The sequence below is a fragment of the Camelus dromedarius genome, chromosome 12, assembly GCF_036321535.1.
Source record: "Camelus dromedarius isolate mCamDro1 chromosome 12, mCamDro1.pat, whole genome shotgun sequence".
NCBI classification, from domain to species: domain Eukaryota; kingdom Metazoa; phylum Chordata; class Mammalia; order Artiodactyla; family Camelidae; genus Camelus; species Camelus dromedarius.
The window spans coordinates 44,517,692-44,541,076 of NC_087447.1; the positions used below are offsets into that span (position 1 = coordinate 44,517,692).

At 50.1% G+C, this 23,385-nt stretch overlaps 3 protein-coding genes across 7 annotated transcripts; 2 read left to right on the plus strand and 1 right to left on the minus strand.

Moving 5' to 3' along the window:
• Positions 1-780: 780 nt before the first annotated feature.
• Positions 781-2,204, plus strand: TAF10 (TATA-box binding protein associated factor 10). Its single transcript, XM_031460145.2, has 5 exons — positions 781-1,045; positions 1,186-1,340; positions 1,585-1,649; positions 1,739-1,853; positions 2,038-2,204. The coding sequence occupies exons 1-5, from the start codon at positions 814-816 to the stop codon at positions 2,125-2,127; spliced, it is 657 nt and encodes a 218-aa protein (XP_031316005.2). The 5' UTR covers positions 781-813; the 3' UTR covers positions 2,128-2,204.
• ILK (integrin linked kinase) lies at positions 2,179-8,797 on the minus strand. 3 transcript variants are annotated; one of them, XM_010990536.3, is made up of 13 exons: positions 8,683-8,797; positions 8,118-8,252; positions 4,844-5,009; positions 4,570-4,665; positions 4,288-4,384; positions 4,099-4,182; positions 3,912-3,997; positions 3,661-3,770; positions 3,423-3,550; positions 3,206-3,327; positions 3,009-3,108; positions 2,773-2,903; positions 2,179-2,590 (listed from the first exon to the last, which is right to left on the minus strand). In XM_010990536.3, exons 2-13 carry the CDS (start codon positions 8,204-8,206, stop codon positions 2,441-2,443), a joined length of 1,359 nt encoding a protein of 452 aa, XP_010988838.1. In that variant the 5' UTR covers positions 8,207-8,252; positions 8,683-8,797; the 3' UTR covers positions 2,179-2,440. The 3 variants fall into 3 exon arrangements, with proteins under 3 accessions (XP_010988838.1, XP_031316002.1, XP_031316003.1); XM_031460142.2 differs by having other exon boundaries at positions 8,548-8,688; XM_031460143.2 differs by lacking the exon at positions 8,683-8,797 and having other exon boundaries at positions 8,118-8,272.
• Positions 8,777-23,240, plus strand: RRP8 (ribosomal RNA processing 8). Of its 3 annotated transcripts, XR_010383406.1 has the most exons (8): positions 8,777-9,098; positions 10,590-10,956; positions 11,180-11,639; positions 11,729-11,858; positions 12,031-12,137; positions 12,224-12,320; positions 12,547-12,729; positions 21,094-23,240. XR_010383406.1 is itself a non-coding variant. In XM_010990538.3 (7 exons), exons 1-7 carry the CDS (start codon positions 9,000-9,002, stop codon positions 12,664-12,666), a joined length of 1,380 nt encoding a protein of 459 aa, XP_010988840.2. In that variant the 5' UTR covers positions 8,777-8,999; the 3' UTR covers positions 12,667-23,240. The 3 variants fall into 3 exon arrangements, 2 of the variants coding, with proteins under 2 accessions (XP_010988840.2, XP_064348687.1); XM_010990538.3 differs by having other exon boundaries at positions 12,547-23,240; XM_064492617.1 differs by lacking the exon at positions 8,777-9,098 and adding an exon at positions 9,468-9,576 and having other exon boundaries at positions 12,547-23,240.
• The last annotated feature ends 145 nt before the right edge of the window (positions 23,241-23,385 follow it).

Below are 23,385 nucleotides of genomic sequence, written 5' to 3' on the forward strand. Positions count from 1 at the left end.
TCAGGGTGCATATCCACTGATTCAACCAATCACGAACTGAAGATATTTAGGGGAAAAAAAAAACCCGAAAAGTTACGAGAAACAAATTTACCACCCACCAGCAACTATTTGCATAGCGTTTACATTGCATTAGGTATTATAAGTAATCTAGAGATGATTTAAAGTATACAGTGCAAATACTATGCCATTTTATATAAGGGACTTGAGCATCCAATCCGCAGATTTGGGTATCCAGTGGGGTCCTAGAACCATTCCTGCCCACTCCTCGCCACCTACACAGAGGGTGGACTCTACCTCCCTCCCCATCTACAGCAGCACTGTGCGAGCTCTTCTGATGCCCTCACTTTGTGCAGCTGGCGGGGAGAGGAGCTTTCCAATTCTACTACAAACCCTTAACAGGCTGAATAAGGGAACTAGAAAGGATGCAGATTAACAGGCAACCAGTGTTGGAGAGGTGTCAGGGCGAGGAGCCCCAAAGCAGGGACTTCAGGCGTCAGGCTGGGTGAGGGGGTCCCAGACTCACAGAATAGAGTCCTCGACATTCATTGGCCCCCAGCCCAGCGGAACCGCCTCAGTACGGCGGGGTGGGAGGTGAAATGTCCGCGCTACCGCGATTGTCCTACGCTCGGTCTCCGCCCTTGGGCCTTTGTCATCTAGCGGGCTGATAGGCAGCGAAAAGAGGCGGGAAGCCTAAAGGAGGAGCGAACATGGCGTGGGAGGGGCGAGTCGCAGGGCTGTGACGTCACCCCTGGTGTGTGCGTAACGTGGGCGGAAGCGGAAGCGGCTCTGTTCGCCGCCTCTCCCACCGGCCCGATGAGCTGCAGCGGCTCCGGCGCGGACCCCGAGGCGGCGCCGGCCTCCGTCGCCTCGGCCCCGGGCCCGGCGCCCGCGGTCTCAGCCCCCGCCGCGCTGCCCGCCGGCACCGCTGCGGAGAACAAGGCCAGCCCCGCGGGGACAGCAGGGGGGCCTGGGACTGGAGCCGCGGCAGGGGGCACGGGACCCGTGGCGGCGCGGGCCGGGGAGCCGGCCGAGCGGCGCGGGGCGGGTGAGCGCCGGGACGGGTGAGGGCGAGGGCAGCGCCTTGGGCTTGGCCCAGCGGCGTGTGAGGGCAGAGGGTATAAGGCAGACCTAGCTGGGCCCCTGCGCCTCCCATCTCCGTGTCTCAGTTTGCTGGTTCTCCTCCAGCTCCGGTGTCGGCGGGCGGCGCGGCGCCCCCGGAAGGTGCCATGTCTAACGGGGTTTACGTGCTGCCAAGCGCGGCCAACGGAGACGTGAAGCCGGTGGTATCCAGCACGCCTCTAGTGGACTTCCTGATGCAGCTGGAGGATTACACGCCTACGGTGGGCTTCCCGCCTGAACAAGGCTATTAGGCTTCTGTCACGCCAATTTCTGCCACTCCACCTGGATTTGCAGCCTCCTCTTCTTGTATTTACTCCCCTACTGGCTCTTATGATTTATGTCTTCTGCCCACCCGAACTGGGAGCTTCCTGATAGCCAGGCCTGTTCTCTGTTTCCCTTACCCTCCCACTCTCAGCCCAGCAGTGCACAGGGCTAACACTGACAGTCGTCTAATTGATTTCTCAGATCCCTGATGCAGTGACTGGTTACTACCTGAACCGTGCTGGCTTTGAGGCCTCGGACCCACGCATGTGAGTAATCTCTGGGCAGGTTAGAGCCTTGGGTGCTTGTGTGGAATTTGTTGTCCCATCTCCTTCTCATACATTTTTTTTCTCTCTAGAATTCGGCTCATCTCCCTAGCTGCCCAGAAATTCATCTCAGATATTGCCAACGATGCCCTACAGCACTGCAAAATGAAGGGCACAGCCTCTGGCAGCTCCCGAAGCAAGAGCAAGGTGTGAGGGGTGGTTCACTGAATCAGTAATTACCTCCTACAGCAGCAGAGGCTTAATTTATCCTGAAACCCCTTTGAGGGAAACTTAAGCCCTAGGGGAGGTGAAAGACCTACTCAGGGCCACCCACCTGGGACTGGAATCTGGAATTTCTGTGTTCAGCTGGTACTCTTCCCTCTTCCCTCAGGACCGCAAGTACACTCTAACCATGGAGGACTTGACCCCTGCCCTCAGCGAGTATGGCATCAATGTGAAGAAGCCGCACTACTTCACCTGAGCCACCCAGCCTAAATGTACTTGTCTGTCCCTTTGTCCCCACACCAGCCTGTTTTCATAATAAACTTTATTGTGACAGGCAGGGCTGATCCCTCCCATGCTGGGAGACACCGTGTGGCAAGTGACAAAAGCTTTGAGCCCACTCCCTTTTGGGGCCACAGTGGTAGGGATGGGGACAGGGGTTGGGCCCCATGGCTGGGGTAGTACCATGACTGGAGGCAGGGGAGGCAACCAGAGGCCTGCTGCTCTGGGGAGGTGCACTCCCCGAACCGTGTCCTGACACCTCTGGAGTTTAGGCAAAGGACTTTCCACCCCTACTTGTCCTGCATCTTCTCCAAGATAGGCACAATCATGTCAAACTTGGGCCGCTTAGCAGGGTCTTCATTCATGCAGATCTTCATAAGCTTACATACGTGGGGGGAAATGCCTGGTGGGATGGTAGGCCGGAGGCCTTCCAGTGCCACCTGCAAACACAAGGAAATACAAGGTGGGTCTCAGAACTTGAGTCTCCTGTGGGCAGAAGCCTCTAGGCCTCAGGACAGGATTCTGTATATTTGAACAAATGTGGGAAGATTTGGCTCCAGTACAGTTACCATCATTACCAGCACCATTCCCCCAACGTGAGTACACCCAGTTGTGCTCTTACCTTCATTCCAATTTCCATGTTGGAGAGGTCAGCAAAGGGTACCTCCCGTGTCACCAGTTCCCACAGAAGCACTGCAAAACTCCACATATCTGCTGAGCGTCTGTTTGTGTCTTCAGGCTTCTTTTGCAGAGCTGGAGGGACAGGACTTATCTGTTCAGTTGCCTGGCCTGTCTCTGCCCCCTTCCATTACTACTGAGCTGTCCCTTCTCTGCTCCCAACATAACGCCCTCACTCACCTTCAGGGGCCACCCAGGCAGGTGCATACATGCGCCCGGGGCACTGGAAGGAGAACTTGACGTCGGCCATACTGATTCGTGCAGTCATGTCTTCATCAATCTGAGGAAGAGAAGACAGTTGTGTCGAAAGAGGTAAGTCCTGTCCTAGATAGGGAAAGGGCTTCTGGGGACCTGGGCCAGGAGTGAAGTGATCTCACCATTACACTACGACTGTTAAGTGCATGTCGTGGGATGAGGGGCTCTAGTGTGTGCAGGAAGGCCATGCCCCTTGCCATGTCCAGTGCAAACTTCACAGCCTGGCTCTGGTCCACAACAAAATCTAAGAGAGGCGGCAAGAATTAAATAATTTGGAGAGTCTCACACACCTCTTCTCCCCTTCCCTTACCACAGTGCAATCTGGCATCCCCTACTCACTGGTGCCTTCGTGTAGCACGTTGTACAGGGATCCATATGGCATCCAGTGTGTGATGAGGGTGGGGTGAGGAGCGGGTGGAGACTGGCAGGCACCTAGCACTGGGAGCACGTTCGGGTGTGAGAAAATCCTGAAAGAGGGAGAGGGTAGTCCCGGCTGAGACCCAGCTTAAAAGATCTTCACCTGGGTGCTGGGCAGGGTTCTTTGGAACCAAGGCCTCCAGTTTAGGCCTTGCCCCACCTGAGCCGGGGACACTCCTCATTGAAGTCCCTGCTCTTCCTTGTACTCCAGTCTCGAACCTTCAGCATCTTCACGACGATGTCATTGCCCTGCCAGCGGCCCTTCCATAGCTGAGGGACAGGTAAGGGTTAAGAGGCTTTAACTAAGGCCATTGCTTTCTTGCCCACTGACTGGAGGAGAAACTTAAAACAGGTGCTGAGCAGGTTATATGTGGGGGTGGAAGGGTGGGGGGACAAAAAGGCAGGGGTCACCTCTCCAGAGTGATTCTCGTTGAGCTTCGCCAGGAAGTTGAGCTGTTTGAAGTCAATGCCGGAGTGTTTGTTCAGAGTCCCATTTCCTAAGAGTGTGGGCAGGTCAGGTACCCAGCTTCCCTCTAACCCAGCCCCAGGAGCCCAGGATTATTCCCTGTTACCACCCCTCCCCTCACAACTGACTCACGGGGCCGAGTGCGGGTGGTCCCCTTCCAGAATGTATCCTTGTATGGAATACGGTTCAGATTCTGGCCCATCTTCTCTGCCCGCTCTAGGGAAACAAAGACAAACAGCCTTGGCCTCACCTGTGGTGTGGTGGTGGGAGGGGATAGGTGGGGACAAGATGAGAGGACACAAGCGGTGGGTGGGGACAGACCTCGGAGAAGCTCTCTCAGGGGTGCCTTGGCTTTGTCCACAGGCATCTCTCCATACTTGTTACAGATGCTGACAAGGGCCCCATTTGCCACCAGGTCCTGGAATTAAAAGGTGGTTGTGATGAGGACAGTCACAACCAGCCATTAACGCAGATGTAGTACAGACCCTGTGAGTGACATACACGGGGCAGGACTCACAGGATGGGTTGAGGGTTCCAGGATCTCCCATTCAAGATCAGACTTTGCTTCCCACCCATCCCAGGGCTCTAGGTCTGACTACTCACCTCTGCCACCTGATCTTGACCCCAGAAACAAGCATAGTGCAGGGGCACATTCCCATGCTCATTCACTGCGTTGATGTCAGCTTTGTACTGCAGCAGCTGGTCCCCGTGGCCAAAAAGAAAGAGGCAGAAGGCACAGTCACTCCCAAATGAGAGATGTGTTGAGGCACACAAGGAGCGAGAAGAGTACACATACTTTCTATAATACATTATAGTGCCTGTGACTGACTTCCAGGAGTGTATATCAAGTAGGTGACAGGCAGAGGTTCATACATACCTTCTGTACAATATCACGGTGTCCGTGACTGGCTGCCAGGTGCAGGGGTGTGTCATCCCCACGGTTCATCACATTGATTCGTGCCCCCCGCATGATCAGCATCTCAACCACAGCAGAGCGTCCTTCTCGGCAGGCCCAGTGCAAGGGGGAGAAGCCATGATCGTCCCTTTGAGGAAGGGGCAATGGTCATTGATCTGGAGGTGGGATGGGGCAAAGGCTTTGATACAAGAAAAACTGATAGTCACTCTGCATACTCTCCCTGGGAAACCTTACCTCTCTAGGACTTTGATTCTCATTCATGCCAGCAACTCCCAAAGCTGTCCAATTCAGACCTTCCCCCAAGCTTTAAACCCAGCCAACCACCACCTGAAATCCCAGCAAATCTGTATGATTCATTGCCTGCATTACCATCTCCCACTAGCCTTTCTTCCCTAGCTTGCCTGTCTCATTAAAGGGTAGCATTTTTCATCTGGTTTCCTCTGCATCCCTTTTGCAACATCTGTTGGTCCTTTTGTTTTCTACTGCATCTTGTACCTCCCCCTATTAGTATTTGTCACACTGCATTATAAAAATCTGTTAGTGAGCTGTCTTGTCTATGAGACTGTAAGCTTCTTGAAAGAAAGGACTGACAGGTGTTCAGTGCATGTTAATGGGAAGGAAGGGTATCTTTGAGAAGGAAAGACAACTCATGGGAGAGGGAGCAAGCTTACTGATGGGTTCTGGTACTAAAATTAAGATCTAAAAAGGGAATGGAGTTAAAATGATATTTTGGAAGAGTTTATAATGAAAAGGAGAAGTGCTGTTGGTGAGTCATTAGTGATGAGGCAGACACCACCACATAAGTCAGGATTCCTCTGCTCAAGCAATCCTGGACACGGCAAACAGAAGAAAATGAGAATGGCTTCTTTAGGAAGAAAGCTGTACCTGACTCTCTTCTTTTCCCAAGAACTTGTATTTTACAAAGTAAAAGTGTACCAGAAAAAAAAAAAAATTGGCTGGGAGCTAGGCCTGCCTGACAGCCTGGGGCCATAAAAGGAAATTCCCTCCAGTTCTGGCTGCAGGTCCAAGAGGCGGGGCAGGAGGGCGGTCCACGGTCTGGGCCGGCAGCCTCCGGATGCCTTAGTGCTGCGGTCACTTCCCGTGTGGGGGCTCTAGGCGGGGCCTCGGGCTGCTCAGGGGTATGGCCACTACTAGCCACCCAGATGTTCCCACAGCCAGTGTGGGTGGTGGGCATGGCCTTTAACTTACTGACTTCCCGCCACAGCTGCCCTCTGCTCACTCAGATAGCCACAAGCTTTTCTGGAGGTGGGTATTCCCCTCCCTCTCCCTAAAGCAATTACCACCCCCTGCTTATCAGTCAGTTTTGCATCCCAGCTCTTTAATTTGTGCCCCAGTTTATCAGCCTCTGGCAGTCTGTAGCCCCAGAGCAGGCCAGAGCCTGAGGGCAAAAGTATGGGCACAAAGGTTCTGCTCACTGTCCAGCTGCTGGTCACCCCAGAGCCTGAATTTTAATCCCAAAAAGGCCAGGAGGAAATTCACCCCCACTTCATATCCAGCATTTAGCCAGTTGGGCCCCAAAAGCCTATCCCCTCAAACCAGCACTAGTTTCACTAATGCCACCCCTTCACCTTTTGGCAGCAGTCTCCTTAGATGTCAGGCTCACTGGACAGTGTCACCTACGCCTTTATAACTCCACCAACAAAATAGTAACTGTGCTCACTGTCTATCACAGCACCCTTTGAAGAATTGTATGAAAAATGGAACAAGTGACTGTGAATTATGGAGAAATAGTGTAGAGCCTAATGGGAACCAGTGAAGCCTGGATGAAGATGACAGGTGATCCTTAACTAAACTCTCCCAACCTTAAAAAATAAAATTTTTAAATAAAAAAAATTAAAATCCACCATCCTGATCAACAACATCACCAGTGCTTTTCTTGCCTTCCTGTCTCAGCCCACCTTAAAGAACGTGTCTACATTAGCTTTGTTTCCTCACCTCCCACTCAACCTGCCACAAGGCCACTGCCTTGAGGGCAAGCATTATGTCTGATCCTAGAACTCTTAGCACCCAGCACAGATGTTCCATGTAGTCCTTTAAATGAAGGAACCAAGTGTAGTCTGGTTTCATAACCTGTTTTCCTCTGAACCAGCCCTCAGAGATCATTAGCTGTATCATTAATTGTAAATTCAGTGGTTACTTTTAAAGTGCTCAAGTTCTTTGACCTCTCAACCTTTACTACTACTGTTGTCCACTTCCCCTTTGTTGAAACAATCACTTATCTCTAAGCCTTACTGTCATATTTTCCTGTTTCTCCTTCAACCTCCAGTTGCTCCTTTTTGGTCTTGCAGGTTTCTCATGCCCTCTGTTTCATACCCATCTACATGCTAGTATCTCCCAAATCTGTGTCTCCAAGTCAGATCTCTCTCCTGAAATCCAAATCTGCATAATCAACAGCCTACTCAACATTTCCACATTGCTGTACTGTCACTTTAACACGTCCCGAGTGGAACTCATCACCCTTCAGTCTTGTCCATCTCAGTGAAAGGAACCACCATCTACCCAAGTGCCCAAGCCAGAACCCTGGGCATCATCTTTGATCTTCCTCACTTCCCACACCAAGTCTCACCAATTCTTTATCCTAAAGATTTCAGGAATTTGATCACTTCTTTCTTTTTTTTTACCCACCCCCATTCTAGTCCATCACCACTTCTGGGATGGACTAGGCAATTGCCTCTCTTCACATGGCCACCTGCTCTTCACAAAGCATCCAAGATGACACTTAACAAATGGACAATCTCATATCATTACATGGCTTTAAATTCTTGTTCTTAGAATACTTTATTAGAGCCTAAATATCCTTGCATGACCTGGCTGACCCTTGCAGACCTTTCCAATCTTACATCCTGTCGTTCTCCACTTGTATCCAATGCTTTAGCCTACAGAAGCCCACAGAGATCTTCTATCCTCCAGCCATATGGAACTCAGGACAACTTCCGGGCACTCTCTGCTCTGTCTTGCCCCCTAGCTTTTGCCCATGGAGTTCACTGAGGCTAGAAAAGTTCTCTGCAGCCTCTGCCTGGGAATTCTTATTCAACAGTCAAGATTCAGCTCAAACAACAGCTTTCTGCGTGGAGACCCTTGGCCCCCGACAGGCTGTGTTTAGCACTCATCACACTGGATAGGAAAATCAGCCGCCCGCACCCGACGTGAGCACCCCACATCGCGGAGACCATGTCTTTGCCGTTCCTCTCACCCACCAGCCACCTCAGCTCACCCCTGGTTGAGGTCGTTCTCCGTGTTGTCCAGCCACAGGCGGACGGCAACCGCGTTGCCCTCCCGGCACTGAGTGAAAATGTCGTCCATAGCAGCGTCCCGGCGCTGAGTCCCCTAGATTGGGGACGCGTGGGGACTGTGGAAGGATCCAAGGAAAACCGGGTGAGCCCTAAGCTTTGTCCCCTACAGGAGAGAAGTGTTTGTGCTGAGGTGGGGTCTGGGCGCTGCGTCCCCGGCTACTGGAGTTCTGAAAGGAATTAGGGGGCCGCGGGATGATCCCAGACAGTGTACCCCGGACGCGAGGGAAAGGCGGGTCGGGCGAGGTAGGGGGTGATTAGGAGGTAGTATCTCCCTTAGCGAGGTCAAAGAGCAAGAACAGGGACCCTTCCCGCGAACGGAGCTGGGGGGAGGGGGGTTCAGGCGCCTTATACCCTGGGGGAGGCGATCGGAGGTCCTTCCCGGGGGTGGCCCTCGTTCTCCACTCGGAACGGAGTAGGCAGCGTAAGGGGTGGTGGCTTGGTGGGGCTCGAGCCTTGGGGAGGAGGCACGGGTGCTCCCGCACTCACCGGCACTCGGCTGGAGGAGCCTTCTCGGGGGAACTCGCGTCCGGCCGCGCCCGCCGCCCGGCCCCGCCCCTGGCCCTCTCCGGCCAGAGCGGGCCTCCTTCCCCCCGCCCTCCACTCCTCCCCGCCTCCCTGCCCTTCTAGCCCACCAGTGTCGAAACTCGATGGTTTTTGGCGCCGCGCCGGCTGCTCTAGCTCTTTAGCTTTCACTCTTTGGTTTCCGGCCCTCTTCTGGCGCCTCTGCCGGCTCTGACTCCGGGAGACTGCGCTCTGCACGTGGAGAGGTGCGCCGACCCCGCGACCTCGCCCTCGCCAGCCGCATGTTCGAGGAGCCCGAGTGGGCCGAGGAGGCCCCAGCAGTCACGGACCTCCGGCCTGTAGTGTCACGGCCTCGGCTCACGGCAGCCTCGCAAATCAAGGTGAGCGGCCCCGCAGGGGCCCTTGGAGCGGGCCCTGGTGGGTCCTAGGGCTGGGGCGCGCCGGGTGTGTATCAGGGGGAGCAGGGCGCCCGCGGACGGCTGAGACCCGGGAACGTCCAAAAAGAAAAACAAACAAACAAACAAAAAACCCGACCTTGGAACTCAGAACTGGTGAGTAGAAGTGAGTCAAGAAAAGGTTTCTTGGATAGGAAAAGCACGTCCAGCTAGGGTCACACATACGAAATAACCCGCGTGGTTGGAACACACACAGAGAGAGAAGTTGGAGCGGTAGAAGTTTTGTATATATTAAGGATAGAGAGTGTTTCAGCAGGGGAATAATTTCTTTACCTTTGCATTTTGAAAAGGTCACTGATGGCTGTGTGGAGATTGGAGCGAGTTAGAGTGAATGAGAATAAAGGGTTATCAGTACTACCTTTCAAAGGGGGGTGGTGCTCAGTGGGTACTGAGAACGTCCAAGGTAAGTGCCTGGCTCTGGACCGTTCAGTAGGACTTCAGCCCAGGATGGCTTCCCAGGCTGTAGACCTTCTCTCCTTTAAAACCTCTGCGGATGTGAGGGCTGCTCCACTTGCCCAGGCTCTTCTGCTCTTCAGTCAGCCTCCAGCGTGGAATCTGCCTGCTTTATATCCCCTCCTCTTCAGCCACTCAACCCGTTCTATAATCCCCTGGCCTCTGTCTACAGCTTATGCCTTTCAGTTTGTTCTTTGCACTACAGCTTAAGACATCTTTTATTTTTATTTTTTTGAAATATAGTTGATGTACAATATTATGTAAGTTGCAAGTATACAACATAGAGATTCAAAATTTTTTAAAGGTTATATTCCATTTATAGTTACTACAAAATAGTAGTAATTGTATATTTGGTTATATTCGCTGTGTTCTATAATTCATCCTTAAAGCTTATTTATTTTGTACATAATAGTTTGTACCTTTTAATCCCCTGCCCTTGTCTGGCCCCCCTCCCCCCTTCCCTCTCCCCACTAGTAACCACTAACTTGTTCTTACTATCTGTGAGTCTGTTTCTTTTTGGTTGTATTTGTTAGTTTGTTTTGTTAGAGGCATCTTTAAAACACACATCTGTGATCCTGTCTCTCTTGTTTTCAGAAAACTCCTTATTTTAATAGAAAGGTATCAGCTGGAGGCAAAAGCCTGAGATTGAGGCTTGAACCTCCTGGTTGCTGGCCTTGGTCCTGTTGCTGTGGCCTTACCACGTTTCTCTGGGGAACCCCATTACCTTGTCTGCATAGTGAAGAAAGTAGGGTGGGTGATTTCTCTGCCCTGCAGCCTCCCAAAGGTTGGGATAGCAACTTGAAAGTTATTCACGGTCTGGCAGGCTTCGGGACAAGCTAGCTGACTGAGAATAATCCAGATGCCTCCAATCAGTGTTTGAATCAGGTCCCCATCTCTCCCTTGCGATTCTTCAGGGTGCATCCATTCTCCTCACCCCTGCTCTCATCCTGTGTTTCCCTCCAGGGCTCCAAGCGCCGCAAGCTCTTGGCCACATTACAGGCCCTGGAGGCAGCATCTCTTCCCCAGCAGCCCCCTAGCCTGCCTGGCAGTGACTCTGAGGAGGAGGAGGTGGTAGAAAGGAAGAAGAAACGCCCAAAAAAGGCCTTGTTTGCCAGTGCTTCTACTGAAGTAGAGGAGAAAAGGAAGACCAAACGTCAAAAACAGGGCCCCCCTAGCAGTGACTCTGAGGAAGAGGAGGTGGAAAGGAAGAAGTGCCACAGAGGGGCTCCTCTTGGCAATGACTCTGCTGAAGAAGAGAAGAGAAAGAGGAAACGCTGGAAACAGGCCCCCTCAAATCCTGCCCAACACCTGGACAGTGTTGACCAAACAGGTATTAGTGGATGTGTATGTGAATGTGGGATGGGGAGGGGGATCTGCTGATCCTATGCATGACAGGTTATCTGACCCCGTTAGGTTTAGGGTTAGGGACTAAGTACTTTGATCCAGGCCACAGTCTCTGTCTCAAGGACAGGGGTGCAGCCAGGATGACTTGCTCAGTCTCTGAATTAAGAGGGTCTTGCCCTAAATATGCCTTCCCATCCCCCTCCCTGCAGGTCTCAAAGCCTGGAATTCTAGTGCGACAAGTGACTCCGCCAAGCCAAGCCCTGAGACCCCTTCCCCTCAACCTCCCCGGACCTTGAGTCGCAAGCAGTGGCGGAACCGGCAGAAGAACAAGCGCAGGCAGAAGAACAAGTTCCGGCCACCCCAGCCACCAGAGCAGGCCCCGGCCCCGGCCACAGGCCCCACTGCGCAGACCGAGGTGCCTCCTGTCCTCAGTCCGGATAGCCACGGAGCCCGGGCGGAGGCTCTGCGAGCCCGCATGGCCCAGCGCCTGGACGGCGCCCGCTTCCGCTACCTCAATGAACAGCTGTACTCAGGGCCCAGCAGTGCTGCGCAGCGCCTCTTCCAGGAAGACCCTGAGGCTTTTCTCCTCTACCATCGTGGCTTCCAGAGCCAAGTCAAGAAGTGGCCACTGCAGCCTGTGGACCGCATCGCCAGGGATCTTCGCCAGCGGTGAGTAGGGGTGGCGCACGGTGAGAAGCAAAGTAGATCAGTCCTGGGCTCAGACCAGACCAATGAACGATCCTCCCATCCACTCCCAGGCCTGCATCCCTGGTAGTGGCTGACTTTGGCTGTGGGGACTGCCGCCTGGCTTCGAGTATCCGGAACCCTGTGCATTGCTTTGACTTGGCCTCTTTGGACCCCAGGGTCACTGTGTGTGACATGGCCCAGGTAAACCCCTCTCTCCTTCCATGTATCTGGCCTGTGATCTAGGCCCAAACTCCACATGCTAATCTCTAACACGCCCGGCCTGCCCCCCATCCTTGTGTCCACTCCTAGCATGCGGTGCTTGCTTTCTCCTCCCTGTATTGCTTGCTTTACACAACATTCCCACTCTCCACAGGTGCCTCTGGAGGATGAGTCTGTAGATGTGGCTGTGTTCTGCCTCTCACTGATGGGAACCAACATCAGAGACTTCCTAGAGGAGGCAAATCGAGTGTTGAAGCCAGGGTAGGAGCCCGTAGGACACAGATGCATGTATATGTGTATACATATGTGTGCTATGTATTTACCTAGAACTTTTTCCTCCTTCTTAGAGGTCTCCTGAAAGTGGCGGAGGTCAGCAGTCGCTTTGAAGATGTTCGTAACTTTCTGGGGGCTGTCACCAAACTAGGCTTCAAAGTCATCTCCAAGGTGAGGGCCCTGAGAAGTCTGACTCTATTTTTGTCTGAGGCGTGGCCCTCTGGGGTAACGGTGTGCAGGAAGGAGGTCATAGTCAGACACAGGCATTTGCTCCTTAAAGGCCCAGCTTATGGGAGAGCCCTGGGAAGCTTTCTGAGCAGGGTTGGGACATGGACAGAGGTGTTTTGAGGAGCTGGGGTGAGGATTTAGTGCTCACTTCGGTCTTTTCTGCCCCTAGGACCTGACCAACAGCCACTTCTTCTTGTTTGACTTTCAAAAGACTGGTGCCCCTCGAGTAGGGCCCAAGGCTCAACTCTCAGGCCTGAAGCTTCAGCCTTGTCTGTACAAGCGCAGGTGACGTCTGGACCCCCTCTTGAAAGAGGAGGCAAGTCTTGAACTCCAGGCTCAGTATCTGAAGACTGTATCCAGCCAGGCTGTGACCCAGGACCTGGTACCACCCTTACTGTGCCCCAGGAACAAAATGAAATGAAACCTCTGGGTCAGCCCTGCTCTGATGAAGGCTTCTTGGTTGCAAGAAGCATAAAGTCATTTGGGCTAGCTAAAGAATGAGGAGTTTATTGGAGAATGCAGGAGTATCTGGGAATTACGGATCCCCTAGGTGTCGTGGAAACCACATGGTTTGAAATTCAAGGCATCTCTGGGTTTGGCTCCTCTTTTTAATCTCTCAGGAGCCACATGGGCTTTCTGTCCTAGTATCTCCACTCTCCTCTCTTCTGCTTTTCCTGTCTGCAGACCAGCTCCTGCTGACCCTTAGCTTCTACAGCTTTGGTCTGTCTAGGTCTTCAAGGCCTCGGGCAGGCATTGCTTCTTGGCTCTGGGGCAACTGGTAGCCCCCTAACATCCTGGCTGAGTACATCAGTCTGGGCTTCTAAGTCAGGGTGGTTGATTGTCCCTATACTGTACTGGGCACTTCTTTCCCCTGGTCCTCATCTTCTTTGGAGCCACATGGCCCAAACTGCTCCTAGTACCTGTTGTCCTGTGGGGCCCTGGTGTTTCTCTCGCTGGGAGCACAGACTTTGGATCAGGTAGGTCTGCCACCTATTGTCATTTAATCTCTGAATGTCACAGTCCTCATTTGGAAGATGAGAGGATTCCTGTCTCATGGGATTGTTGTGTGGGGTAACTGAGGACGCCTGTAGCTGGGTCCATAGGAGGTACTTAATAAACTGTAGCTGGCTGTTGTATGTTGTAAGCGTTGCTGTTTTCTAAAGACCTTCCCCAGGCAGGGTTAGGGGTTGAAGGATGAAGAATGAATATATTGACTGAGAAAAACTGTGAGAGAACTGAAGATAGCCTTTCAACAGGCTTATTTTATAGGATATTTAGAGATTCTTGACAGATTCTGAGCTGTTCTTGGAGGGGGTTTGTGTGGGAGCTGAGTCTCTTCGTAAATAACAGCTGGTTGTTGCCATTTGGGTTGGGGACTGAGCTGCTCGTTGGCAGAAGGGTCTGCCTGTTGTTTCTGCCTTGCACTGGGCCCAGATCAGCATGTGCTGGGAAAGCTATGGGCAGGGAAAGCTAATGCTGGGAGAAGATGAACTAGGATGATAGGTCCTCGGCCTCTTCTAGAAGGCATCTGCCAAGGGCCAGGTATATAAATGCAGCCTGTTCTACCAATTTCAAAGAACAAGAGCTGAGAGTGACCACTGGGACATGGTTCCAGAGCTCTGGGCCAGTTGGGTGCCTCCAGTTAAGGAGATGGATGTTTTGAGGCAGGCTGGAGGCGGAGGGCATGTTTGGAGGCTGGGCTGTGAACCATTCAGCAGGTTGTGCTCAGTACCTTTGCACATGCTCCTCTCTGCTGAACACTCGTCTCACTGGCAAAGTCGTACTCATCCTTCCACACAGCCTCGTTGATTCCTACTCCATTACTCCCAAAGCAGAACTAACTTCTTCGTCCGCACCCTCAAAGCACTCCATGAAGAGTGCAACTTCATCATTTAAATGCTGTGCAGTGATTGTGCGTTGGGCTGCAGTCTTCTCAACTCATACTTACCATTGTGTTCCCAGAGCGGTCACTTGAGCTTCATCTAGGGAGGTGATAAGGATGAGAGGCTCCAGTTAAGTGGGACCTATGAGAAGCAGTGGTGTTGCAGGAACCCAGGCTTTGGGCACATGATGAGGGTGCTGTGGACTAGTGACGGTGGGGGAGCAGGCAGATGAGAACTTCAGTAGGTGGAACTGGTGAGACATTCAGGCTCTGAGTGAAAGGAATCTGAAGAAAGTCTCGGATTTCTGGCTTGAGCCACTGTATGGGTTGGTGATACCATTCAAAAGGTTGGGTTTTAGGGACCTAGATGTTTGTTTGGAAGTGGGACGTAAGCTTGGCAGCCTGGAGGAGGTAATTCAAGTCATGGGAAGAGAAAGATACCCAGAGTAAAATGAGAGAAGAGAAAATGGCTAAGAATAGAACTCTGAGGAGCATTTAATGGATGGGTAAAGGAAAACAAACCAGTAAAGGTGACAAGATGAGAAGGTTGGTCCAGAGATGAAGGAATAAAAACCAGGAGAGTGGATTTTTTTAATATGGAAGGAGTGGGGAGGTTGTCAAATGTTGTTGAAAGGTTTATTAAGATGAGAGAGAAGTCAGATTGCAGCCGGGAGAGGACTGCTGCAGAATGTGGAGGGCCTGTTAGAATGTATGGTGGTGTTATTCGTGAGTTTTTATTTGTAGCAGGCAGCCCAGATGGTGTGGTTATCTCTGCCTTCTCAGGAGTCTAGGTGTAGCTGTGGAAGAAAGTGAGTACTAAGGGATCATCCAGAGTTGGAACCTTGCCACACAATTGAAATGAAATCAAGCAAAGGGGTTTCAGACCGTTCGCTATTGACAGCTCTGCGGGACCATGGAATTTTGTAGAACAGGTGAGTGGAGTGAAGACAGGAGTAGGTTGATGCACTAAGAGTAACTGAACAAGTAACCTGGGAGAATGGGAGGCTGTGGTCAGAAATGGAAGTCCTTGAATAATTAATACTGGAAGCCCAGCAGCTCCAGGCAATGGCAAAGTTTAAGGTGTAGTTATAGGGGCGAGTGCTTGAGGGGCAGGCAAGGGAGGTTGCCTGGAAATTGGTTAATACCCCAGGGCTCAGGTATGGGGAAGGGTTGTCTTCGTGGACTTTGAAGTTCTCCAGGGTGATGGTAGATGTTGGCATGGGACAGGTGCCAACCTCTTGAAGAAGGGGACAGACCCAGGAGATCTGCAGGCAAACAGTGGGAGAGGCTGGATAGCAGGAATTTCAAAAGGGCAGAGGATTCACACAGCCTTTTAGAGAGGCTTCCGTTCTGGGGGTGATGTGAGCCTGATGAGTGGAGCAGGCTGCCGGGCAGCCAAGATGAAATACCCTGACAGTCCTCTCCAGCTTGTCAGGATTCACTGGGGATTACTGGGGAGAGAACTATTGCGGCAGCTCCAGAGGTCGCTGGGAGGCAAGCCATGAAGTCTGAGGAATGTGTTGGAGTAGCGGGGCATCTCTCTCACTGTAGGACACACATCACCTTTTATAGCTCCGAATCTGTTTCCCACACGTTATTTATATTTCTAGATCTTGATTAATTTTCCCTGTTTTCTTACCAGGCTCAGCAGGATGCCTGGGGTCGGCCTGCCTCCCTCTTTTGCTTTCCTCCCTTACTTACAATTTGGAGTCTTTTGTTGCCTATTCTGACCCTGGCCACCTGAGTAAATATCTTTCTGGGTCTGACTCAGGCCCCCAGCTCCCCCTAACCCAGCCCAGCCCCTGCAAGCATTTCCATCAATTCTGCAAGCAGGACTGCCCTGAGTCTGGGTCCTGTCTGCTGCATCATCAGCTTCAGGACAAGCTCTTGTTCAAGTCCATGCCCAGGCTTCAGTGTCTAACACCTGGAAATGCAGAGGCTCACCAACTTTCAGTGGTGGAGCTGGGGCAGTGCTGCTGCTTTAGCGTTGGCCTGCAGTCCCAGAACTTGCCGTGGCGAGCCACGCACGAGTGTATCCTGTGCACCTTGCCGGAGAGGGAGGTGTTGGGTGGTCCTGGGTCCTGTCCAGTAGGACCATTTGAAGAGGCAAGGAGACCTCAGCACAAAGAAGCTAGGAGTGTACCGTGTGGGCTGGGGAGGGAGTTGCAGGAGACCACCCTGAATGGGGCTGCACCCACCAGGGACAAGGGGACTGCAGAAAACAGCAAGGTGCCCCCCTTTAAATGTCTGTGAGGCCCATAGGGCACAGAAACACCCAGTCAAACAAGAACTATTGTATCCCCTTCCTCCTCTGCAGTTGGGCCCAGAGCGATCAGCAGCTATTAGGTGGAGAGCAGGTGAGAAGAGCAGAGAACGGACAGATCATTCTTCCCCTCCCCAGAGCAGCCTCCTTGACAGGGACAGAGCTGGGAGGTGAAAATAGTTAAGGCTACAATATGTGCGGATTATTTATTGTTACGTAGGATTAGACGTTGTGATCACTTGAGGTTAGGTTTGTATCTTAAACTGATCATAAAGCATCAGTGCGCTTCGAATGAGCTGGAAAGTCGCAGGCTTGCTGTAGCTTTTCTCCACAAAAGGGGACAAGTCCCCTCAAATGAAAAAGGGTTGGTGGGTGGTGAGAGTCAAGAACAGAGTTGGGTTTGGGTAGCGCTCTATGCTCATGCTCCCTTAGCACCCCTTGTAGAGGTTTTTAGCCTCTGCAGTGCTGGTGTGCTCCAGCTTTCGCTCCTGCGACACAGCCCTCAGGGAGCACAGTTCCCAAAGAAACAAGATCTTGGCAGAGACGCAGCTCAGCTCCAGTCCCCCAACCACTTACGTAATTGCACAAAGCCCTTTACAGAGTTTCACGGAGACCTCCCCTTAGGTCGTCCTCCATCCCAGGTGACTTCCCAGGCTGGCCACCTGGTTCTAGGATATCCGACTACTGCAGTAATGCCTTACTGGTCCAGTTGCTTCCACTGCTGCCCCCAGAGCAATTCATTTTCCACATGGCTAAGGGAGCTTTTTAAAATGTAAATCAGATATGTCACTTTTCTGCTTAAAATCCTTCAATGGATTCTCATTGCTCTGAGAACAAAAGACAGACTCCTTCCCAGGCCCTGTGTGATCTTGCCCAGGCCTCCCTCCAACTGCATCTTAACCCGGTCCTTCCTCACGAAACTCCAGCCACACAGGCTTTCTTTTCCTTCGTCCAGTGTTCCAAGCTGTTTGACTTCTGGGCCGTTACATACGCTGCTCCATCTTCCCAGGATACTTTTTTCCTTGGTGAGCTCACTTCCATCTTCCAGATCTTCACACCTGCATCACCTTTCCTTGTGTGGAAAAAACTGGCTAGACACTCACCAAAACATCCTTTTCCTGGACACGCAGTGAAACTACATTTCCCAGCCCCTTGCGTCCAGGCGGGGCTGTGTGTGTCATCCTCTCCAGTGGAAAGTAAGTAGGAGTGGTGTTTCAGTTCCAGACGAGCCTTGTCTGTAGTCTCCCACCCCCTCTTCTGCCTTCCAGGGTCACCTTGAAGCACATGTTTTGAAGATGGAGTAGTCAGAGTGTAGAAGTCTGGTTAATTGAGTCCGTGCTTAGAGGAAAGTTGCTTGACCAAGACCATCCACGTTAGTTTTGAACACAGACTAAACCTTTACTGCATTAAGTTAGGGGAATGTTACAACACTTAGCATTCCATGCCCTGGCTAGTATATCTTCTCTGGATATCCTGTCCACCTTACTCTTGATCACAAAACCCTTTGTTTCCTTCAGGGTGCTTCAGACATTTAATTTTCTTACCAGATGCCAGTCAACACTTCCCAGCTGTCCTGTGAGTCGGACTCCTAATTGGGAAAACAGTGCTTGCATGAGGAAGTTGGGATACTGATCTTATCAGCTACATTTTAATTGTGCCCCCCCACCCCCAAAAAATCCCACTAAAGGATACCTTAAATAAATTAGATTTTTTTTTCTCTCGTGACGCTAGAAACCTGATGGTTGATGGTTGTTGGCGTTGGTTCAGGAATTCAAGGATATTAGCGATTAGGTCCTTGTGATTCTCTTGGTTTCTTGATTCTCACAGTCACACGATGAAATGTTCCTGATTAAGCAGAGACACCCTGCTTACTGTTACACTTCTCAGGGGTCTGACAGATTGCCACAGCCCCTGTCTTTCTGGCTTTACTTCAGAGGTCCTCCTACATTATAAATGTTCCATTAATCCTTATAACATGGCTAAGACCGATCTAAAATATTAACATTTTAAATATATTTGTTTCCCCCGTCCCTTCCCACATCTCAGTGGCCTGCCAGCAACTCACCCAGTTCAGAGCTGTTCTCCCTCTAGCTCAGTGGGGTCTGGAAGCCTGCATGGTCTATTTCTTCCACTCCTTTACCTCTGTCACTTTTAGGATTGGGATGGGGGCGTGTATTAGAGGCAAAAAGTCTGAACTTCTTTTTCAGTTTCATTGAATCAGAGTGCTCAGCTGAGACAGGCATTAATATTGGCTCAGTGTGTAGGGTATTTGGAGCGCCCCATGGAGACTTAGGCACTAACTGGCTTTGGTTCCCTCCTTATGATACTCGGCCCACACTTCCCCTTGGCTCCTCGGAGCCCGCCCCAGACAATGTGTCCATCCACAGCCTCCTAGTGCTAAAGTGCCTCAGCTTGGCAGGCGGCCCTCCTGGGAGGGGTCTCAGCAAACACCTTAAGACTGGTTACCTTTCTGGGAGCCCACAGGAAACTCCCATGTTTGTCCTACCAGATAGCGGAAGTGCAGCCAAGCTAGCAGTGGACTCCTCTCCCCTGCCCCGCACCAGCTAGCCTGACTCTGGCCTCTCCATGTCTCTGCGGGCTCCAAGCCTTCAAAAGTGATTCAGGTTACTTTGTCCCAAGAAGCCTCTGCCCTAGGCTCCACCCCAGTGGCCATATGGAGATGACTAAGTTTCTGAGTGTAGCAAGCCTCTTGCTAGAGAATGTAATGCTGAATGAATACAAGGTCTCTCCCAGTCATGGGAACACTGGTTTTGATACCATATTTTACAGTTGTTTTGTGTGTCCCTTAACTGCTTATTGTGGCTGCAGATGATTTTGCTACTTTTGTCTTTTAATCTTCCTTCTAGTTTGTGTGTGGATGATTTCCTACCTTTACACACATTATGTATGTCAAACAGAATGCATTTAAACAGAATTGATTACAAGTGGTAGAAGGCTGAAAGAGTCAGAAGATGCTGATGTAATTAAAAGCTAATGACTGGAGAGGTCAGATAACATCTTAAGGCCTGGGAAGACAGAAGGGAAGAAGGGATACAGTTACAGGAACTAGGAGCTCGGAGAAGGGGCCCCTTTTGACTGATATTACCCAGACCTTCATCGGGGAAGCTCCCTCCACATACCTGGTGCTTGGACTTCTGAGGAAGAACATGGCCTTGCGGGGCCAGCGGGGAGCAAGGTCTGACTGGGCTCTGACACGTGGGGGAGCTGGCCTATCACCACTAAGAAGTGTAGCAAAGCTGCTGCTGAGCGCAGAGGAAGCTACTAGCTGGAGCCAACTGTCTGCAGCTGAAGTAACGTGACAGCACCTGGAAAACGGGGGTGAAGACCCTCCCCTGGCTTTCACTTTCAGTTTCCCTCTATGGCATCCCTTTGGCAGAACCTAACGAACCACCTGGCAGTGGATTCTGGGAAGCACAGTTGGCAGAGTCACAGCTGCAGCAGCACGACTCCAGAGTGTGTGTCTGTGGGGCTGAGAGGGAGGTGTGTTGCAGAGGGAGATGTGGAGAGTTAGGAGTGGACAGAAAATAGGTAAACAGCCAGTGTAATCTCTGTGGCTGCTCACACGTCTCGATTGTTGCTTCTGTCAGCTGTGTGGTATTCCGTAGTGTTCATCCACCAAAGTAAACTTCTCCATTCGCTTGGTTGCTTCAGATTCTTTGCTGTCTGGAGAAATTAAAAATCCTTGCAGCTAGGGTTCTGAGCACAAAATAAGTTCCCCCTGCTAGATGCACTCATCTGAGATTTGGGAGGTAAGGGTCATCTTCCTGCTGCTTGGCAGTTGCTGCTGGAGGCAGGTTAAGATGTTGGGCTTTCTGCGGCAGCATTCCCATTGACTTCTGTTCCAAGGACAAAATAAGGATGCCTACTATGGCGGTTAAAGTTCAGCATAGGCCTGGAGGGTCAATAGGTAAAATAAATCCACTCTGTGACTTCACAAGTTTGGCTGTCACAAAATGGTTAAGAAGGGAAATTTTGGGAAGGATATCAACAAGTTACTCACAGAATTAGCGGAAAGTCCGTGGAGGCTTAGAGAACAGGCCAAGGAAGGATGAACAGCTGCAAAAACTAAGGTCACACTTAAGTCAGTCTGGTTAGGGTGGCACTGCTGGCAACCCCAGCTGCTTGACTTTTCTCCCACTCTTTGTTCGTGCGTAGATTGATGCTGAGAATTGAGTTAATCCACCTCGAAGTTCATGGCACTGTTAGGACTGGTTCATGGAAGGCCCCTCTCCTGTTGTTACTCTATTTCCTTTCTTCCTGATCTGCACCTCTGTTCCTTTTGTGCCCTCACAGTGGCATGGTTGTGTGTCCCTGGAGACCTATGTATCTTTGGCAAAACAGACAGTGGTTTTCGCATGTGGATGTTGTGGCAGAGACTTGCCAGCTATCCCTCACACCCATTTTCTTCTTCCTGGGAAATCAGCTGGAGTCTTTCCCAGACTCTCTGATACTTAAGTGTGGCCATGCATTTGAATATAGCCAGTTGGATGGTAGTGGAACTAATGTGTGCTACTTCCTAGATTTGGATCCTTAAATTTTCCTATGCACAGTCCCCCATGTTATTTCCACTCTGGCCGACTTGATGCATTTGAGCACATGACCTTGGAAGCTACGCACTGAAGATGATGGAGCCAAAAGATGGAAGTAGCATGAGCATCACGTAGAGGAGAGCCACCCACCAGTTAGGAACATCTGTTCTGGACTTCACGTGAGTGAGAAATAAATTTCTCTCTTTTTGAGCCATTTTTACACTTGGTTTGTTGTCACAGCAATTAGTAATCTTTTTTTTAAATCCCTTTTAATTGAACACATCAGAAAAAGAAACAAAGCACACATCCATACTGAAAAGTAAACAAAAATGTTCAGCCTATTGGTCTGTCACAAGGTCATAACCTGTGTAACCACCACCCAGACTAAGAAACAGAATGCTGTCTGTCAACACCCAAAAGTCTCTTTTGTGTCCCCTCCCAAACTTTTCTTCTCTCGACTTCACCAAGTTACCACCATCCTGACTTTCATCATGTGAATTTCCTTGCTTTTCTTTATAGTCTCACTAGTCAAGCATCCATACCTGAATTGCATATATTTCCATGTATCTGGCTGCTTTGACTCAACATTAGGTTTATGGGATTCATCCATGTATTGCGTCTAGCAGTTCTTAATCTTAATGTAGCCTAGTTTATCCGTCATCCATGGTTAATGCTGTGTGTGCCTATTTAATGAGTCATTCCTACCCCCAAAGGATGACGATATCTTACTAAATTATCTTCTGGAAGTATTAGTATTTTGCTTTCCATAATTCTACAACCCATGTGCAACTGATTTTTCTGTGTGGTTAGAATAGGAGCCAAGTTTAATTTTATTTTCACTTAAGATATCCAATTAACCCAAAATTGTTCATTGGAAAAAATTTTTTCCTGTTGCTGTCCACCTCTCCGTATTTTTCTGTGTATGTACGAGTTTGTTTCTGGGCATCCTAATCTGTACGTCTGTCTTCGCACCAACGCCTGACTGTTTAAACTACTGTAGCTTTCTAAGAAGTCTTAGGATGTGGTACCACAAGTCCCACACACTTTCCTTCTCCAAAAGGACTATTGTTGGCCCTTTGCATTTCTATGATTGTCAAGTTCCCCAGACACCCTGCTGGGATTTCCTCATGCTAGATTAGTTTGGGACAAATTGGTATATTTGTAATACTGAGGCTTCCAATTCTGTGGTCTTTGTGCTCCATTTCATTGATTGCTGTCAGTAATGTTTTATAGATTTATGTGCAAAAGTCTTCTTGCCCATCTTTTGTTAGATTTATTCCTAGGCATTTACTGTTTCTTTTTTAAATGTCTTGCAAATAGGATCCTTAGAAATTTCACTTTCTGCTTCCTTGTATATAGAAATATAACCAATTTTTTATGTGTTGACCATGGAGCAACACCTTTGCTAAATAACCTGACTTACTGATTGATTCTAATGACTTATCTGTATTCTTTTATTTTCCACATATATTATACTCATATCATCTCTGAATATCATATCAGTTTTATTTCATCCTTTCCAGTTCTGTATCATTTATTTCTTTTTCATGCTCATTCCACTGGCCAGGACATCCATCATTATGTTCAAGAAAATAGGTGTTGGTGGAAGTCTTTGAATCATTCTCAGACTTGAATGAAAGCTTTCAGTATTTCATCATTGGGTGTGGTATTTTGATGTGAGAGTCTAATTAATGGTCAGATTAATAATGTGTTCTATTTGCTGTTATTTTTATCATGAATTGGATTTTGAATTTTGTCAAATGCTGCTTCTGAATTGAGATAATCATATCTTTTGTAAAAATTCTGTCAGTGTAGCAAGTAAAAGGTTTATTTCCATATGTGAATTTTTGGAGTAAAATGCTTAGTTGATTATTTCCTTTTTATATATTGATGAAATCAGTTTGATGATATTTTGTGTAGGACTTTTTTTTTTTAAAGGCTTTTATTTATTTTTAACTTTTTGGGGGTGGGGTGGGGAGGTAATTAGGTTTTTATTTATTTATTTCTCTTTAATGGACGTACTGGGGATTGAACCCAGGACCTTGTGCATGGTAGGCACCACCCTCTACCATGGAGCTCTACCCTCCCCCCTGTGTGGGACTTTTTAATCTGTGCTCATCAGGGAACGTAAATGGTATCTTCCTATAAAGCTTCCTTTTTCTACTCCACACAGTGCTTGTGAGTTCTCTTCTAACACTTGCCCCCTTCACTCACACCTTTCCAGCTGCACTGTCTGCTTTGCTGTTTGTTGAGTATTCTAGGCGTGCCCCTGCCTCGGGCCTGTTGTACTGTTACTTCACCTACTTCCACAGA

Coding starts and splice junctions, on each gene's coding strand:
- ILK (XM_010990536.3), bottom strand. CDS start 8,206: ATGGACGACATTTTCACTCAGTGCCGGGAGGGCAACGCGGTTGCCGTC. Junction 5,010..8,117: donor GAGAACGACCTCAACCAGGG/GTGAGCTGAGGT, acceptor CCTTCCTCAAAG/GGACGATCATGGCTTCTCCC. Junction 2,591..2,772: donor ACATGGAAATTGGAATGAAG/GTAAGAGCACAA, acceptor TTGTGTTTGCAG/GTGGCACTGGAAGGCCTCCG.
- RRP8 (XM_010990538.3), top strand. CDS start 9,000: ATGTTCGAGGAGCCCGAGTGGGCCGAGGAGGCCCCAGCAGTCACGGAC. Junction 11,640..11,728: donor GCCAGGGATCTTCGCCAGCG/GTGAGTAGGGGT, acceptor ATCCACTCCCAG/GCCTGCATCCCTGGTAGTGG. Junction 12,321..12,546: donor GCTTCAAAGTCATCTCCAAG/GTGAGGGCCCTG, acceptor TTCTGCCCCTAG/GACCTGACCAACAGCCACTT.
- TAF10 (XM_031460145.2), top strand. CDS start 814: ATGAGCTGCAGCGGCTCCGGCGCGGACCCCGAGGCGGCGCCGGCCTCC. Junction 1,046..1,185: donor GGCCGAGCGGCGCGGGGCGG/GTGAGCGCCGGG, acceptor GTTCTCCTCCAG/CTCCGGTGTCGGCGGGCGGC. Junction 1,650..1,738: donor GAGGCCTCGGACCCACGCAT/GTGAGTAATCTC, acceptor TTTTCTCTCTAG/AATTCGGCTCATCTCCCTAG.